We start from the raw sequence: 18,292 nt of genomic DNA on the forward strand, positions 1-18,292 counted from the left end.
ATGGCTCCCCATTGGCTCATATATTTGAACACCAGGGAATGGCACTACTTGAGAGGAATTAGGAGGTGTGGTCTTGTAAAGGGGGTGTGGCCTTATTGAAGGAAGTATGTCACTAGCAGTGGGCTTTGAAGTTTCAGTGCCCAAAACAGGTCGGTCAGTCAATCTCTCTCTCCCTCCCTCTCTCTCTCTCTCTCTCTCTCTCTGTATGGTGCCTGCAGATCTGGATGGAGAGCTCTCAGCTACCGTGACTACTACACACCACCATGCTCCCAACATGATGGTAATGGGCTAAAACCTCTGAAACTATAAGCAAGTTCTAATTAAATGCTTTCTTTTGTAAGAGTTGCCTTGATCATGGTGTCTGTTCACAGCAATAGAACACTGATGAAGACATTTTTCTTTTGTCATTTAATTTCAGGTAATGAAAAGAAAGCTACCACAACATGTAAAGCACAAGTATCACCCAGTACAAAGGAACCCTTCTCTGTGTGTGTATGTGCGTGTGCATGCATGTGCACATGTGTGTGTTATGAGCACGAGTGTATGTCTAAGGGGGCATATGTGGTATATTATGGGGGGTATACATACATGTATATGCAAGTACATGTGGAAGTTAAAAGAGAATTTTTATTTTTGTATTTTGAGACCGTTCTCTCACAAGCCTAGCACTCACATGCAGACTCAGACTATACTGGCTCTCCAGCATACTCCACAGACTGCCTGTCTTACCTCCCTACTGCTAGAATTACAAGCACGCATCACTACCATTTAATTTAACATTCTGATGATAGAATTCCGTTCCAGTACTTTACCAGCTTAGCTATCTCTACATATTTCAGTATTCCTTTGTTTACATCCCTTAAAAGCTAATTACCCAGAGGGTAAAAGCAAGGAACATGAATTCACCTTTGGTCAAGGAGTTACCTTCCAGACACCCACAGCCCAAGTACTGGAACTGGGGAACAGCACTTCTCTAAAGGGTGACTCCTGCCTGCTTCGCTTTCTTTAGCCACTAACGATTTAGACTGTGTTTTACTCTGCTCACAGCTGTCAATGCAAATGTCTTGCAGTCATCTAATCCTTCATTAAAACACATTACTGCGTGACTGGAAACACCGTCAAAGAGGCAAACTCTCCAACATCAAGAAACTTACACACTTCTGGAGAAAGTTACCAAGAAAATTCTGTTAGACTTCACAAAACCAGAAAACACTCCTCACCTGCATTCAGAACAAAGCCAGAGGCTCAGCCCCTCCACTGTCACACCCTGAAGCCACAACGATCACACTGCACACAGGGGGCCCCTGTGCTCCCACCCTTCACACCACCAAGTTCATTTTCAACACAGCAGCTACACGGAGTGTCCTATGACAGGCATATGAGCCAAGCTAACCATTTCTGTGCTCGAGATTCCCCAGCGGCTTCTCTACCTCCCAGAGACTCAACCACTCAGTGTGTATAACGTCTACAAGGCCTGCAAGAGGTGGGCCTCCCTGGGCCAATCTGTGCTCGCTCAGTACTCTAGAGCTACATTACCATCCTAGCTGGTCTTCACCATGTCAGACATGCTCTTAGCTCTAAGAATTACAGTGTGTCCTTCTTGTCTAGGCCAACACTTGTCTCATCCCTTGTCCTTGGCTCATTTCTTCACCTTCTTCAGTTCGACGGCAAGCCACCACCCCCATTTTCCACTGGAGAACTCCTCAGTGAAAACTATATAAAACCACAGCTACACAAAAGATGTTCTACACCTTCCTGCCTACTCTACTTTTGTAGATAAATAAACACCAATTTATCTATCCTGATACATTTTTAGAAGATTTTGTTTTCTGACTGCCTACATAGCAAGTACCAAGCCAGCCAGGAGCAGAGTGAGGGCTGTATCCCAAAAAAAAAAAAAAAAAAAAAAAAATAGTAAATCATTATCATGAACATATGTAAACACCTTGAAAAATTAACAAATACAATCCAACAACTGTTGGGAGCTGCAGACCCCTGGCCTCTTGGCTTTCTTTGCTTGCTTTAGACCCTTTGCCTGCTGGAGTGAACGGAGCAAAACCCCTGTGCCTGCAGCTGCTCTGAGCACGAGACCCTGATGGCAGGGGAGTGGGGGAGTGGGTTCTGGCAGCTGAAAGATCCTGAGAGCTGGGCATGGCTAAAAATCCCTATCCAAGCTTCCCCTGAGCACAATAAACTTGGCATTCTTGTATCAAGGATGACCCGTGTCCCTGTCTTTCTCTGTGTGTCTGTCTCTGTGTTTTTAAGTCTCCAGCTTAGTTCCCGGCTTGCATGCTGTCTTGCAGTGGCACGGCACCACGGGACCGTTCGGCTTTTTACAAACAACGTATTAAAACAGTGATAACAACACAACATTGTCAAGTGAGATTACAAATACCCTAGGAATACAAGGGTACGTCAATACTATTTTAAATGTATGTACTTCATTACAGAACAAAAGGAAAGGATTACACCAACATGTCAGCACATGTGGAAAAAGCATCCTGCACAGGCGAGATTCATTCACAGGGAAAAAGGAAGGGAGAAGGAAGGTGCAGACAGCAGGCAGTATATACACTATTGTGATATCTAGCAGAATTGTGGCCAGCAGGTGCCTTGCTTTGTTCCTGGACTTGGAAGATTAACCTAACATTTAGAGCTTTTACCTTAACATTTAAGTGATAATAAACATGGATTTTCTTTATCTCTTTTTTCTATGAACAAGTATCACTTTCTTCTTAAAACTAAAAATAGTAATACAATTTAGAAGGCTTCGTAATTGAAATTAAGCTCATTTACATTTTCACTAGTTTTTACTAAGCTAACAAAAATAAAATAAAATTTAACAGGTCATGAAAACAGATGATACAGAAAATACTGTAAAAATGTGATACATAATCTAATTAACCCAGTTTATGATGGTACACACATACATATTAAGTGTTAAGTTCTTTATTAAAAGACTAAATTATGCTTCATTAAATTGAGATGACAACATAAAAAGACAAACTAGTAATATTTCAATTTTCAATCTTAATAGGCAGTTTTTCATTATTACAACCAAACATTAGTATATTTGTATGAACATAACCCAAAAGTCACATTCTAATAATACAACTTATGAGAATTTTCCCTATGAACACAATTTAAGTTTTCAATCATTACTATAAGTATTTGCTAATTTTCCCTTAAATAACAGTGAATCTTCTTCTCTATTATATTTCCATACCTCTGAGGAACTTTCATTGTTGACATCTATAGGAGTTGCTGATGAATCTAAATCTGAGCCTTGAGAGCCAACTCTCCCAGGAGTCTGAAACAGGAAAAAAAATCAAAGAATGTGTGAATACATTCATAAGCTGTACAACAAAATAAAGAATGTCAGACAAGGAAATTAAGTATCTTCATAACAGGCTGCAGTGGCAACAGCACCCCTTCTGGGGACTGACCTTCATTCTGTGCACAGCAGGATCTCTATGCAGGTTCAATTCTCATTCTCTTAAATAAAGCTTCTAAATACAATGTTTCGTAACCTTCAATTCACTTTCATAAAACATATTTAATCACAATGATATCTCTGAGACAGGTAAGACATCTTGTCTCTGGAGAGACACCATCTAAAGTGATAAATGACTTGCCTGTGACACTTGCTTTTGATGGCTAACAACCACTACCAAAACTACAGCGACAAAGAGAAGGAAGCAGAAGCACAACCGAAATGCTCATCTTCTGAGTCCTCTTGCACTGCCCTCTTTCCTACATAAGCTGTCAGCACAGGCGTGGAGGGAAGCACTACCCAAACTGTCTGCTCGCCCATTCCGTCATCTACCACCAGGCCCACCATTGTCAGTCTATCTGCGACCCCTGCTGCACCAGCAAGCACAGGGACACAAGTTTAAGGTCTTCTCAGCTCCAGCTGCACCTATCCCCTAACACTGTTTATTAATACCTATGTGTTACAGTAAATTAATGTGAAATCTAGTAAAACACTAAAAAGAGATTCAAAGGACAAGAACTAACTCAAATATTGTCCTCAAATACATGTATATGAGGCACGGTGGCTTAAAATCCTGCCAAGGACATATGACTAATAAACAGAGGAAAAGGATTTCATTGGAATTATGTGGCTCTCAGTCGCTGTTCAATACTGCTTCTCTGTTAGAAATCACTGCGGAAATGTACAAGTACCCAAGACTGAGAACAACTCATACAACTTTGCTTCAACACACAAAAATACTTTTATACTTTAAAATATGTTCAAAATAAGAACAAATCAGACAGTCCACATTTCTTTTTCTTACCTTGTCTATGTACTGAACATAATCAGTATATATTTTATCTAAATACTATATCAAAAATGAAGTCCTGCTTATCTGAATTCACCAGTTAAAACACTAAAATTATATTAGAAAACATAAAATAGCTGAAATCACAGCACACAAGAGACTGAGGCAGGGTGGGTTACTGCAAGTTACAGATCAGCCTCAGTTATATATTCAGATCCACTTCAAGTGCGTGAGCGTGTGTACGGGTGTGTGTGTGTGTGTGTGTGCATGTGTGTGTGTGTAGCACGAGTTCTAATAGAGTCATATATAGGGGGAAATGCTGGGAGATCAGAGATGAAGGAGCAAAACCACAGACACCAAAGAGACTGTGTCCCTGTCTCCTTCCACTTTATCTCTTTCTCTCTCCATCTAGCCTCATCACTTCCTGTCTATCTGTTCAGAACTCTAGACCTCCGTGGTTAACTAGTGGACAGCTCTGCCCTCAGATCTTCAAGCAAACTTTATCTGTACAAACAAGATATCACCGTGTGTGTGTGCGCGCGCGCAAGCGCGCGCGTGTATATATAGTTCCCTTATAAATCAATACATATATGCATTATAACAATATATATAATAAAAACATTAAAAAGAAATATTTCAAAATGCAAATAATGATTACTATAGCAAGACACAATTACTAGGGGGTTGGGTTTTAGTTTTCTTCAGTTTTTGCTATTGCTATTCTGTTTCTCACAATTTTAATCATACTTTCACTATTTTTATATTTAAATTATTTATGCTGATCAAGTAAAAATATTTAGACTGACCAAGTAGTCCACATTTCCTTTTATTTCCTCATTTATATACTGTACACATTTATTTATTTATAGTTTTTTGCTCTTATATAAATTGGGAAGTTGGGACAAATAGGAAATCAAAACAGGTAATTAAATTTACAAGGAAATTCCCAAACTCTTCTTAAACATAGTCACTCAGAGCATATAAGATTAGAATTTTATTTTCTATGCTGGAAAGAGATTAATCAAACATAGCAGCATAAAAATGAGGAAACAGGGGCTGTGGAGAAGCTCAGCAGATAAGAGCACTTGCTACTCATGCAGAGAAACAGGGTTCAGTTCCTAGTACCTACATGGTAACTCAGAGCCGGGTGTAACTCTATGGGCATCTGGCATACAAATAGTGCAAATGCACACACACAAACCTTCATCCACATAAAATAAACATAATAAACAGGGAGGAAACTGGATGGCTCTGAACTGTAAAAGAACACAAGCAGAACACCCCAATTTTAAAAATCTACCATGTCCCACAATCTGACACTTCTGAGTGCCAACCTGACACAGCTGTAAAAATCCACCTAGCTGGGTGCAGTCCCAGCAATGGGGAAGCTGAGGCAGGAGGCTCATGAGTCTGAGGCCTGCTTGGGCTATAGAAGATCCTGTCTAAAGAAAAATATGAAATTTCACAACAAATTGTCCCCCACACAAAATTATTTAATATACTATATAAAACTACCTTCAGTTTAAATGTATAATGTGTATATGAAATAAAAATTAATTCATGTTTAGGCTTTGTTCTCCTCTGAGATACTTCATTTGCATACAAGCAAATCTGAAATTTAAAGTACTTCCAGTCCCAAGCATTTTCAAAAGGAGATAATAGTCAACCTGTACTCATTAGTATCCTCAGAAAAAATTCAAGGTTCTGTGACAGTCTAGCTAAAGAATGACAAGAAAGAAACTTTATCTTGTGCATAACTATTGTTTTAACACATAAAGCTACAGAATACCAGAAGCACAATTCAGAAAAATGCCGTGACCATGGCATAAAGGATGAAGGCAGAATTCTTTCCAGATAGAGGGGCAGCGGTCGGAAACAACAGCGGCTACTGCACCCTGAGACCTAGCCAAGCGATTGATGGAAAACAGAATTCTAAAACAATGTTAAAGGTGGAATAAGTGAAAGCTAATCTCTGGTCAAAGACAGGAGAAAATGAGAGGAGCTAGACGCAAGGAGTACCCAGCTAGTCATTATGACCAAGACACACTATCCGAAACGACGGCAGACAGGGCAAATGAGGTATACATGGAAGGAGGCAGAGCCGCCTCCACCACAGGGTAGAGTTAAAGGGTTCCAAGTTACTGTGCTTTCACTTCTCTTCAGGCTTGAGTTTCTCAGAATAAAAACAGCTGTCTCTTTGACAGAAAAGAATTAACTATTATAAAAATAATAGCATACTGGAAAAAACTGTAAAATTAAACACAAGGAACATCTACTCTATCTACTGAATCTACTCTAGTTACTACAGGTTCTTTCTGCCCACATGGTTCAGCAGGCCAGGTCTAGGAACCTGAGGATCACTTTCTGTCCTCAGGGCTGTGGCTGTCCTTTCTACGGGGAAACTACCCTGAGAAAGTCAGCTATATATAGTTTAGGAACTGACCAAAGTAGAGTGCCACTGACGGCAATGACGTCACTTTGAAGAAGAGGACCTAAGACTCTTGATCGTCCACAGGGCTCAGTGTGGCATTTCTGATGTGTCACGCTGATGCTCCATCGTGATGGCTCTGCAATCTGTCCTTGGGGCAGGGTCAGGTTTTGAATCTATAGTCTTCACTTTGTAGAGTAAATGAAGGCGCTTAAGTGATGGGGGCAGTAAGTCTGCACCTGTTCCTTCTGCTCATCTCATTTTGTTTGTCCTATGACCTTTCTGAGATGCCTGTGTTTGTAGGGGGATGGGCCAAGCTTTTTTATCTGGCTAAGACACAGCAGGTCTTGTGAAATCTCAGCCACATGACTGTCTGATGATTTTCCAAATGGCTCTAATGATGATCCCAGTCTCTCTTCAGGGGATCATCCTTCCATTGATGAAATTTATCCTCTATGTCTTCAGTATCTAATGACAGCTCCAATCTTCAGTGACATGTCTGGGGAAGGAGACTGGTAGTTCCTAGGCTTTCTCACTGAGGGTTTTGTTTTGGGTTTGGGATTTTGGCTTTTATCTCAAAAAGCTTTACAGAAAGACAAAATGTAGGGGCTAAAATGGGGTCAAAAGTCAAATGTAAAACAATCTTTGCCCTGACTCCTTTCCAATGACCCAATGACCTATCTTCAATTATTGTGGACACAATGGTATATTTTTCTAATATTTCTTCTAAGGTGGATTGATATAAAGGAGTTAGATGTCCTTTAAAAGTAGAATCCTCAGATTGCTCTTCTTGTGAAAGGGTTAAAGTTGTGCTTTAAATTACTATGCGTAAGACATCTATAAAACAAAACTGGCTCTAAACTGTAAGCCCCACTTGTCCAAGGACAGATAACATCCTGGGATGGTGGGGGCTGTTGTTCATATAAGAAGCCAAACAAATTCACTTCTGTGAATAAGGTTGGTTGCCTCAACTGCACAGGGTGTACCTGATCACACACAGGCAGGAGGTAAATTAAGATATATGCTTGCCCAGGCAGGATGAGGGCAGAAAATACATAGCCTGGTAGGGTTTTCCTTTATAAGCCCTTGACTAACATAATTCACGACCATTCTCTGGGAATCACAGGTATGGAGCTGGCCACTATCCATCATCCTGGCCAGTATTTAATAAAGTTTGCTTCAAATTTGGCAAATGTGGCAGTGGTCTTATTCTCACCTGGCAGGATTAGCCCTGGGCTTTGGGGAATCTCTGATTTCTTGGTACTATGGAGAACAGGCCTGGATTTCCACAGCACCTTTAAGATTCCTAAACCTAACTTTCCAAACTTACTCATAGTATATCTTTACTGTATTCACTGAATGTCCATGAAATATTTATATTTAACTTACAATTTTTAAGTGTTTAATGTTTTTTTCAATATTACTGATCCAAAAACTAATACAAGATTCTTTCCCAAAATGATATACTCAAAAAATGATATACCCAAAAGGTTTGGTAATGCACACATGCCTGTCATTCTAGCATTTGGGAATGTGAGGCATGGAACAAAAAGGGTTAAAGCCAATAAAAGAACCACAGGAGAGAGAGCTTGTTCAGACTATGATCCAAATAGCACTTAAAGTTGATACAAAACCAGATAATTCTGTTCCAAATATAGATTTTTAAATATTAAAAAGGCAAAACTATTTTCAAAACAAGAATCCAGCTCAGCAAAAACAAAACACAAACAGCAAGTGTACAGGGTTTTAGGACCAAAAACAGGTAACAGTAATCATAATCTATATTAGGGACCGAAAGTGTCAGGTGAGGTGGTAGACGGAAGTCAGACCCACCGGGGACTCAGGAGGCGGACAGTGCTCCTGCTCTTTGCCATAAACAGACACTTTTTAAACACTGTAATCCACTAGCAATGTGCTTGGGCTTGTAGACAAAACTTTTCCAGGAACCAGAGAAAGAGCATTCTACACAGTGAATTATCTATAAAAATAAAAAAACTTGTTTTTCATTCTTTATTATGTTCAAAACAAAGATATGATTAAGATTTTTAAAATAAATATAAAAATTATATAAAAATAGATAATACAGCCCTGAATTTATAGAAGGCATGAAGTACAAAGTTTTTATGACATGAAAATGTAAACACTAAGAAAAGGTAAACATGTAAGACAATGATCTTCACGTTAGGGTGTTATTTTCTATTCCTCATTTTACCCAAAGAGTGGGTTAGTATGTTTTTATTAACCATTTAACTATCTTTTTCCAGCAAGTTATTAGTATTATTATAATACTTTTGAAAGTCTATTAAAAATAATTTCCCCCAAAAATGAGCCTGATAAAAAGATTGAGGCAAGTATAGTTAACAAACATCCATCAATAATATCAAATAGACTCAGAAAAAAAAGTAAAACAAAACTCTCTCCCTATTCACTACTGATCGGAGTCCAACGGGTGGGTGGTCCACACCAAGCTTCAGTTCTCTCCGGGAGCCAGTGCCATGCCCTACAGTTTACTAAAATCTGGCGCTGCTGAGACATTCTGCAAATCACACAGACTTAAGCGTCATAGGACTAACGTGTCATAGGACTTCCCATCCCTTCAGATGTCAATACTAAGGAACAGATACCTAAGTCATCCAAACTTCTGTCACTGACCCTAAGTCAAGGGTTCCCACAACCGTCTGGTTCAGTAACTTGTTGTAAAGCTCAAAGAGTCCAGAGAAACATTTCACTATAAAGATGACAATGAAAAGCCAGATGAAGAGGGGTTGAGGGCCGCGTCTGGATGAGTCCTGAGCAAAGGCAATCCTGTCCAGTGGCATTTGGAGCACGCCTCCTTACCAAGTAATGGAGGCGTTCAGTAACTTCAGACTTCCAAATTTAAGATTTTTAATGGAAGTTCCATTATTTAAGCGTGATTGATTAAATCTGTGCCATTGTTGATTAACTCAGCCTCTAACCCCTCTTCACCTTGAGGTTAAGTTCACAGTTCCAAATTAGAAGCTTTGGTTAGCTCCTCTGGCAATTGAAGCAGAGAATTAAGGTGTTTTCCTTAGTTTTTGCAAAAGATCCTCAGGACAACTACCCACTCTAGCCTACCCCTTGTATAATGTGTAACTGCACAGTGGGAGTACTAACCAGTGATAGGAATGGGGGAGGGAGGATAATGATCTTTGTTCTTGAAATCTGCAAGACTGAAGCTTATCTTGACTAGGTGATAAGGATCAGACTTGCCTTGCCTGATCCACCTGTCAAGAGAAGTAATTAACTACCCCATTTAAAGCAGCCCTAAATCAGCATCTCAGCTGTACTTGTAGCCAGGCTCTAGTAACAAGAGTCTAATGGAGCCTGTCTTCTCCTTGAGCAGGTTCCCACTCAAGTCGCCTTTCTTTCCACACCTTATCTTACTTTACCGCCCAGTCTGTCATGTGTCCAGCAGCCAGACTCATTCCAGTAACAGATAATCTCTGACGCAGAAAGGGAAGCATCAATTATCACCCTTGCTAGACCTGATAAAAAGGCGGGACTGTCCCAAGTTCAAGGCCAGCTTGAGCTATTAGGAAAACCTTGTCTTAAAATAAAAATTCAAAACAGAAGGGCAGGGTTTGAAGAAGTATCTTAGTGGTAGAGCACTTGCCTGGCACAGGCAGCCCTTAGGTTCAATCCCCAGTACACACACACACACACACACACACACACAGAGAGAGAGAGAGAGAGAGAGAGAGAGAGAGAGAGAGAGAGAGAGAGAGAGAGAGATATTTTCACCTCATTAAGGTGAACTAAAGGTGAAGTGGAAAAGGGCTTTCTATAACTCAGGGAAGGAGCAAGCTACTTTTCCTATTATAGGGAATCCCAAAGATTTTAATAGTCTGTGCCATACACTAGGACGGACTCAACTTTACATTTCTTACAAATAACATCACATCAGTAACTGCAATTAGGAAACAAAAACATTTACGCTATTCAAATAAATAACAAGTGATTACAATATGCAGAATACCCTAGACTGTTAGTTTTTAGTAAAAGGAGCCAATTGTATATTACTAAGATAATGTAGCATTAATCTCTACAAGACTGCTATCAGTGAAACACAAGCTTGAAAAACAAAAGCAAGCAGGCAAACATAACACAACACAACACTTTTTTAGCCAAAAAGAAACACGGCTGTTATCATTGCCTGCTGTAGAAACACCTAAAAGGTGACCACTGCCCTGAAAAGTTAAAGCAGAGGTTCTCTTAGAAACAAACTGCTGATCTGCTTCAGCTTCAGCTTAGCTGTTTACTGCATGTTTACAAATGTTGATAATCTGGGCTGGGGCATCACTCAATGGTCAAGCGCTTGCTTAAGCATGTTCCAGATCCCAACACTGCAAAATACAGACACACATAATTTCCATGTCAGGATCATACTAGCACCACTATGAGAAAGTTGTCGGAATCAAAATGAAGTCACTTATATCAACCCTAAGAAAAATAAAGCTGTGAGATTATTAAGGAATTCTCCCACACCTGGTGGTAATTATCGTGAAAGGGTGTGAGAAGAACCACAACACTGCACAAAGATCAGCACAACTTTACACAAACAAACAAACAAAATATACTCCTGCAAGAACATCTGCCCGGCAACCTGGACTGAAATCACCCTTGGGATTAATCTTTGTAGCCACGAATTCTTATTTCAAAATATCTTATGTAATATTTGTTATGATTTCAGGCACAACATGGCTGACACTTCCAGCTTCCAGGCCACGCATGTGCGGACAAGCCCTCAGGCATGATCCATGTGCAGCATGGTTGCATCATCTATGTATGACATAGCCGCATGAACCCTTGCACACATGCGTGAGCTCCATCATCTGTGTATGGCACAGTCACGTCATTCCCCTGTGCACAGGCACTAGGTGGCCTTTAAAAGCTGGAGGCACCATCTTCAGCTCGCTCTCCCCCCAACCCTGCACACCAACCTCACCAGGCCTGTACACCCCCCCCCAAACTACTAAGCGGGTTTGTTGCGTGTTCCGTGCTTCCTTCTCACTTGCACCAAGTAATTTCAGTAGTCCCAATGCCTTTGCCTTTAAAATGCTTCCTTTGTCTCAACCTCTTCGAGCGAGCGAGCATATTATAGCTTACTACAGCACATGTATTCCCACCGCAGTGGGAATCCACTCCCACAGAAAAGATGAGGATTCTGTGGAGACCCTTTCTCTGCCTGCTGTGGAGGCTGACAGTTATCATAAGAAAAAAAATAAGAAGAAACCAACAGTGTCAGCTTCCAAACATAACTGAAAATCTTCATCTAATAACAGAGAGTTAGCAGAAACAAAGCAAGCATCTAGTTATATGACACACAAATATTCTATATACGGTAACGGAAGCTTTCCGAGTAGATGGTGACTCTTATTTTGTCACATTTTCCCAGGTCTCCCATGGTACCCCTACCTCTGCATGTGACTCTGGAGAAGACCAAGCAGAGAAATGAAAGCTCTTCAGTGGGAAATTCTTCTCGGGTCGCTTTCACAGTCTAATTGCTAGAAACGAGACAGAGCTGCCTGGATACAGAACGTCCTGGGGAAATCTTCCCTTCTTTGAAAGCAATGAAGCTGACTGAGATGGGAACTAGAACAGTGTTTATCATGCGGAAAAGAGGAGTTAGCAATTCACAGCCCACATCATCTGAAAGAACAAGGAAACGAGAGACTAACCTCACAGAAAATGGTAAGTATGCTAGAAATAAATTTTCAATTTTGAAAACAAGTTCTTTGAAAAACACACGATCAGCTATTGCTGAGGTCTAAATGAATAAGCTGATAAGCTGTATGTTGACACTTATGATGGAGTTAAAAGTCAGGACCTTCAGGGGCTGACCAAGCCATGACGGTGGTCTTATGGATGAACTGGTAACCTGAGCTGTAACAAATATCTGGGGTTGAGAGTTCTATGAAGACTAAAAACTTGTGTCTTGAAGCAATAAGCATCTGCAATCAGAGCTGTGTGGGCACAAGGGTACACTAGGTGACACACCATAACACTGCAGCTTCCACGGCGAGATTTGTTTCTTCACTCTTACTTTTTATTTTTTTATTTTTGTTTTCTTTGGGGAGAAGTTGAAAAAGCAGAAGGTGATATGGAGGGATGGGGAGATGAGAGGAATTGGGGTACATGATGTGAAATTCATAAAGAATAAAAAGTTAAAAAAAAAGTTACTGTGGTCATGGGGTCCCCTCACACTAGAAACCCTAACCAAGACAACATTAAATACATTATCCGAGTATATCATATAACCAGCATGATTCCCTTCCTATTTATTAAGAGCTAAAAGCTTGGCAAATGGTGCTAAGTAGAAGGTAGAATGTGAATAACACATACATGTGTCTTCATGACAAGAACAAAACAGTGAGGGCACCGGCACATGTGAAGAGCGGCGTCATCGCCCTTTTCGCTGTACCAGACCCAAGAGTCAGAAATGCTGCTGCCCAGTCGGATGAACCAAATGTGACGGGTTTAACTGGGCCCTGGAATAGCAGGGGCCATGTGGAAACAATGAATTGCCAAGCAGGTGCCTTAGGCAGACGAGGTAAAACAGCAACACATCTTTGTACATAATTAAACAAATACAGCACATCTTTGGATAGTTAAACAAACATTCTGCAACACAGATTTTTATGAACCAGGATTCACTACAGCAGCACCACTGGAAATAGCTAAAAGGCAGAAGCAATAAAAGGTGGGTAAAGAAACAAAATACAGCGAACACTTTGAGAGATTATTATTCAGGCTCTATGTGGAAGGAAGCTCTGAAATATTCAACATGAAGCTAAAAGCCATCATGCCGCATGAAATGAGTCAGACACAGAGGACTAATATTCCACGTCTGTGCTGACGTGGGACAACTGGGAACACTAGTCATTCATTAGTGCCAGGACATGCAGTAATAGTGGAGCACTGGTTGCCAGTGTTGGGGGAAGCAGGGAGGACTGGGAAGTTACTGTTTAATCAGGACCAAGTTTCACATAAAGATGAAATAATAATTGGAATTATTATACAACAATGTAAATTTAATTAATGTTACTGAGTCTTATATATAAAATAACAAAAGTACAAATTTTATATTATGTTATGCTTTTTAAATTGATTTTTCATTAATTTTATTTTGCTCTTTATAATTTTTTCCTTTGTAAGTGTGTATAGCTGTTTGTGCCTGACTGGAAAGGCAAGGACAGAGGACTCTAAATCATGCGCAAGTGTGTGTGTGTGTGTGTGTGTGTGTGTGTGTGTGTGTTAACATATGTGTACACACTGAGTGCAAAGATGGTAGAAGTCGATGTCAGTTGTCTTCAATCACTTATTCTCCATCTTACCTTTTAAAGCATGTTCTCTCACTGAACCTGGAGCTCAACAATTCAACTAGACTGACTGGCCAATGAGCTCCAGGAATCAACTCCACCTCACCCCACCTCATGGAATTTTCTCCAAAATTGACTACATACTTTGACACAAGGCAAATCTCAATACATACAAGAAAGTTGCAATAACTCCCTGAGTCCTATCAGACCACCTTAAAGCTGGATTATCAACAACAGAAAGTTTAAAAACTCATGTAAACTGAATAATTCTCTACTAAATGAAAAATGGGTCAAGGCAGAAATAATGACAAATTAAAGACTTTAGAATTTAATGAAAATGAATACTCAACACACCCAAACCTTTGGGAAGCAATAGAAGTGGTTCCAGGAGAAGAGTTCAGAGCACTGAGCGCCACACCTGACAGCGCTAGGGGAAAGAAGGAAGCACACCCAAGGGGGTAGAGAGCAAGAAATGAGCAAACCCAGGGCTGTCTGTTTCTATTTCAATAAAATACAACAATATAAACAATCAATAAAACAAAGAGTTGGTTCTTTGAGAATATCAACAATATAGACAAGCCTTTATCCAAACTAACTAAAACATGGAGAGAAAAGATCCAAATTAACAAATCAGAAACAAAAAGGGTGGCATAACAGACACCAAGGAAATCTAGAGAATCCTAAGTACATAACGTTAAAAACCTATACTCCACCAAGAAAATCTAAAAGAAATGGATGATTTTCTTGATAGGTATCACTTAGAAAAGTTAAATCAAGATAATCAATGATTTAAATAGACCTATAACCCCTAGTGAAATATAAGCAGTCATTACAGGTCTCCCAACCCCAAAAAGAGCCCAGAGTCAGATGGGTTTAGTGCAGAATTCTGCCACTTCAAAGAAAAGTTAATACCAATACTTCTCAATTATTCCACAAAATAGAAACAGAAGGAACATTTCTCAGTTCATTTTATGACACCATGGTTATACTGACACCCAAACCACATAAAGATACAACAAAGAAAGAGAATTACAGACCAATTTCGCTTATGAACACAGATTCAAAATTACTCAAAAAAATGAATCCATGGACACATCAAAAGGATCATCCAACATGATCAAGTTGGCTTCATCCCAGAGAAGCATGGATGATTCAATAGATGAAAATCAGTAAATGTAACCCACCAAATAAATAAACTGAAAGAAAAAAAACCACATGATCATCTCATTGGATGCGGAAAAAGTCTTTGACAAAATCCAACACCCACTTATGATAAAAGTACTGGAGAGATTAAGGGACATACCTAAACATAATAAAGGCAAATTACAGCAAGCCTATTGCCAACATAAAATTAAATGAAGAGAAACTCAAAGCAATCAGACTAAAATCAGGAACAAGACAAAGTTATCCATTCTCTCCATAGCTATTCAATACAGTACTTGAAGTTTTAGCTGAGCAATAAGACAACTGAAGGAGATCAAGGGGATACAAACTCGAAAGGAAGAAGACAAAGTACCTTTTTTTGCAGATGATATAATAGGATACACAAGTGACCCTAAAAGTTCCACCAGGGAACTCCCAAATCTAATAAACACTTTCAGCAAAGTATCTGGATAGAAGATTAACTTTAAAAAATCAATAGCCCTCCTGTATACGAATGACAAACAGACTGAGAAACAATCAGGGACACATCAAGCTTCACAACAGCTTCAAATAATATAAAATATCTTGGGGTAACTCTAACCAAGCAAGTTAAAGACTTCAAGTCTTTAAGAAAGAAATGAAGATATCAGAAGACGGAAAGATCACCCATGCTCATGGATTGGTAGAATTTGAAGACAGTAAAAATGGCCATCCTACCAAAAGCAATCTACAGATTCAATGCAATCCCCGTCAAAACTCCAATACAAATCTTTACAGACCTTTAAAGGACAATTCTCAACTTCATATGGAAAAACAAACAAACAAAAGTAGGCTACCTAAAACAATCCTGAACAATGAAAGAACTGCTGGAGGTGTCACCACCCCGATTTCAAACTACCACAAGGTTATAGTAATAAAACCCGCATGATACTGGTATACTGGCATAAGAACAAACAAATTTTCAATGGAATCCAATTGAAGATCCAGACGTAAATCTGCACATATATGGACTCCTGATTTTTTTTTTTATAAGGAAACCAGAAATACACACTGAAAAAAAGAAAGTATCTGCAGCAAATGTGCTAGTAAAACTGGATGCTGGCACATAGAAGACTGCAGATAGATCTATCACCCTGCACAAAACTCAAGACCAAGTGGATCAATCGTTAACATAAAATCACATACACTGAACCTGAAAGAAGAGAAAGTAGGGGATTGCTTTGAACTCACTGGCACAGGAGAAGACTTTCTGAACAGAACACAGATAGTGCAGGTAATAAGACCAATAAATGGGACCTGATGAAACTGAGAAGCTTCTGTAAGGCAAAGGACACCATCAATCAGACAAAGAGGCAGCCTAAAGAATGGGAAAGATTTTCAACTCCATATCAGATAGAAGACTAATACCCAAAATATACAAAGAATTCAAGAAACATGTAAAGAAATGCTCAACATCCTTAGCCAACAGAATTTACAAGTTCACCTGAGATACCTCCTATCAAAAAAAAATGATACTTTTAAAAATACAAAGATATCAAATTAACCATGGCATAAAGAAACCAGCTTTACATTCTGCCACTGGACCCAGCATAGAAGGCCCAAGTCAGAACACTGGCAATTTCAAATGTTGATGTGGATAAGGTACAAAACAGACCAAGAATTCATTGCTAGAAGAAATGCGAAACAATGCAGCCAGCTTAGAAGACTTCGGCACGGCCAACAGCAGTTCACAACACATGCATATGCTGCAGCGACTGTACTCCTTGGCATTCACCTAAATGATCTGAAAACTGCTAGCCACATCAGAGCACAGACATCTGCAGCGGTTTTAGTCAAAACTACCCAAACGTGGGGTCAACTACAACGCCCTTCATATTCACTATTTCTAAACGAGAGAACGTGGAGGAAGCAAATGGGTATTACTAAGTTGGTGGTGTGCACACCTTTAATCAGCACTCGGAGGCAGAGGCAGGCTGATCTCTGTGAGGCGAATCTCAAGAACAGCCAAGGCTACACAGACAAACTCTGTCTCGAAAAACAAAAATAAATAAATAAATAATTTTTTTAAAAGAGGTGAGTATGAAAAGACTCCATACTGTATGATTCTGACTACATAATGCTTTGGAAAAGGCAAAGCGATGGAGCCAGTTGAAAATTAGTGTTTGCTAAGAACTAAGAACAAAGGAAGAGGCCTCTGGCCAGGGAAGCAGAGCAGCGCCTGCTCAACCGTCTTCAGAGAAGCTCTGCCCTGCAGAGACCCAGTCAGATATTATACAGAGAGTGAGAGACTTTGGAACACTCAGCCGGAAATAGGATGTCCACAACAAATCCCTCCCCCTCAGGACTCAGTATTCCTATTCTAAAACTATATGAGTTCTCTTTAGAATAGAAAAATAAGTGATCAGCACTAAAAGGTTAGTATACCAATTCTTATCCAAAATTTAATAATTAAAAGAAAATTACTCATTTGTTCTGTCTTCCTGGGATACAGTGAAATTCAAGATAAACAAGCAGCTCTGACATTTGATAAAAGTTGTATCATTATTTGTTTGTTTGTTTGTTTGTTTTGAAGCAAGTCTCATGGTATAGTTCAGGTTGTCCTTAAATGTATGACACTCCTGCCTTAGCGTCCTAAGTGCTAAAGATTCCTTTACAGAAACTTTTCAACTGATGTGTATAGAAGGAATTAAAACTTAGAAAACTCACTGCCATTTCACTATGGTGAAATCAGTCTTTCTGACTCAAATGACATAAAAAAAAAATCTCTGACTCTCTCCTTCCAATAAGAAATACTTCTAGGAGCTGGAGAGATGGCTCAATGGTTAAGAGCACCAGCTTCTCTTCAAGAGGGCTCACATGGCAGCTCACAACCATCTTTTAACTCCATTTGCAGGGCATCTGACACCTGATCTGTTGACCTTCACAAATGCCAAATATACCTGCAGGCAAAATACTTATGTACATAAAATAATTTTAAAAAGAAGCGCTTTCATTAAATTCTTTAAATTCCACTATGTAGCTTATTTATATTTCTCGGCAGACATACTTAAAATACAAAGCCGAAGTGGTGTTAGATTCAGATCTCATTTGTGTTTTAA

At 39.5% G+C, this 18,292-nt stretch overlaps 1 protein-coding gene across 5 annotated transcripts in view; it reads right to left on the reverse strand.

Annotated features, from left to right (window-relative positions):
* Positions 1–18,292, reverse strand: part of Eea1 (early endosome antigen 1) — a 147,349-nt gene that overhangs the window by 70,455 nt on the left and 58,602 nt on the right. For all 5 annotated transcript variants that reach the window (XM_087902100.1, XM_087902099.1, XM_087902097.1 and 2 more), the window contains exon 2: positions 3,227–3,310. In XM_087902100.1, the coding sequence (XP_087758226.1) occupies positions 3,227–3,310 (84 nt within the window). The remainder of the gene's footprint in view (positions 1–3,226; positions 3,311–18,292) is intronic.

This window comes from Myodes glareolus, chromosome 26 (assembly GCF_982192425.1).
Source record: "Myodes glareolus chromosome 26, mMyoGla1.1, whole genome shotgun sequence".
NCBI classification, from domain to species: domain Eukaryota; kingdom Metazoa; phylum Chordata; class Mammalia; order Rodentia; family Cricetidae; genus Myodes; species Myodes glareolus.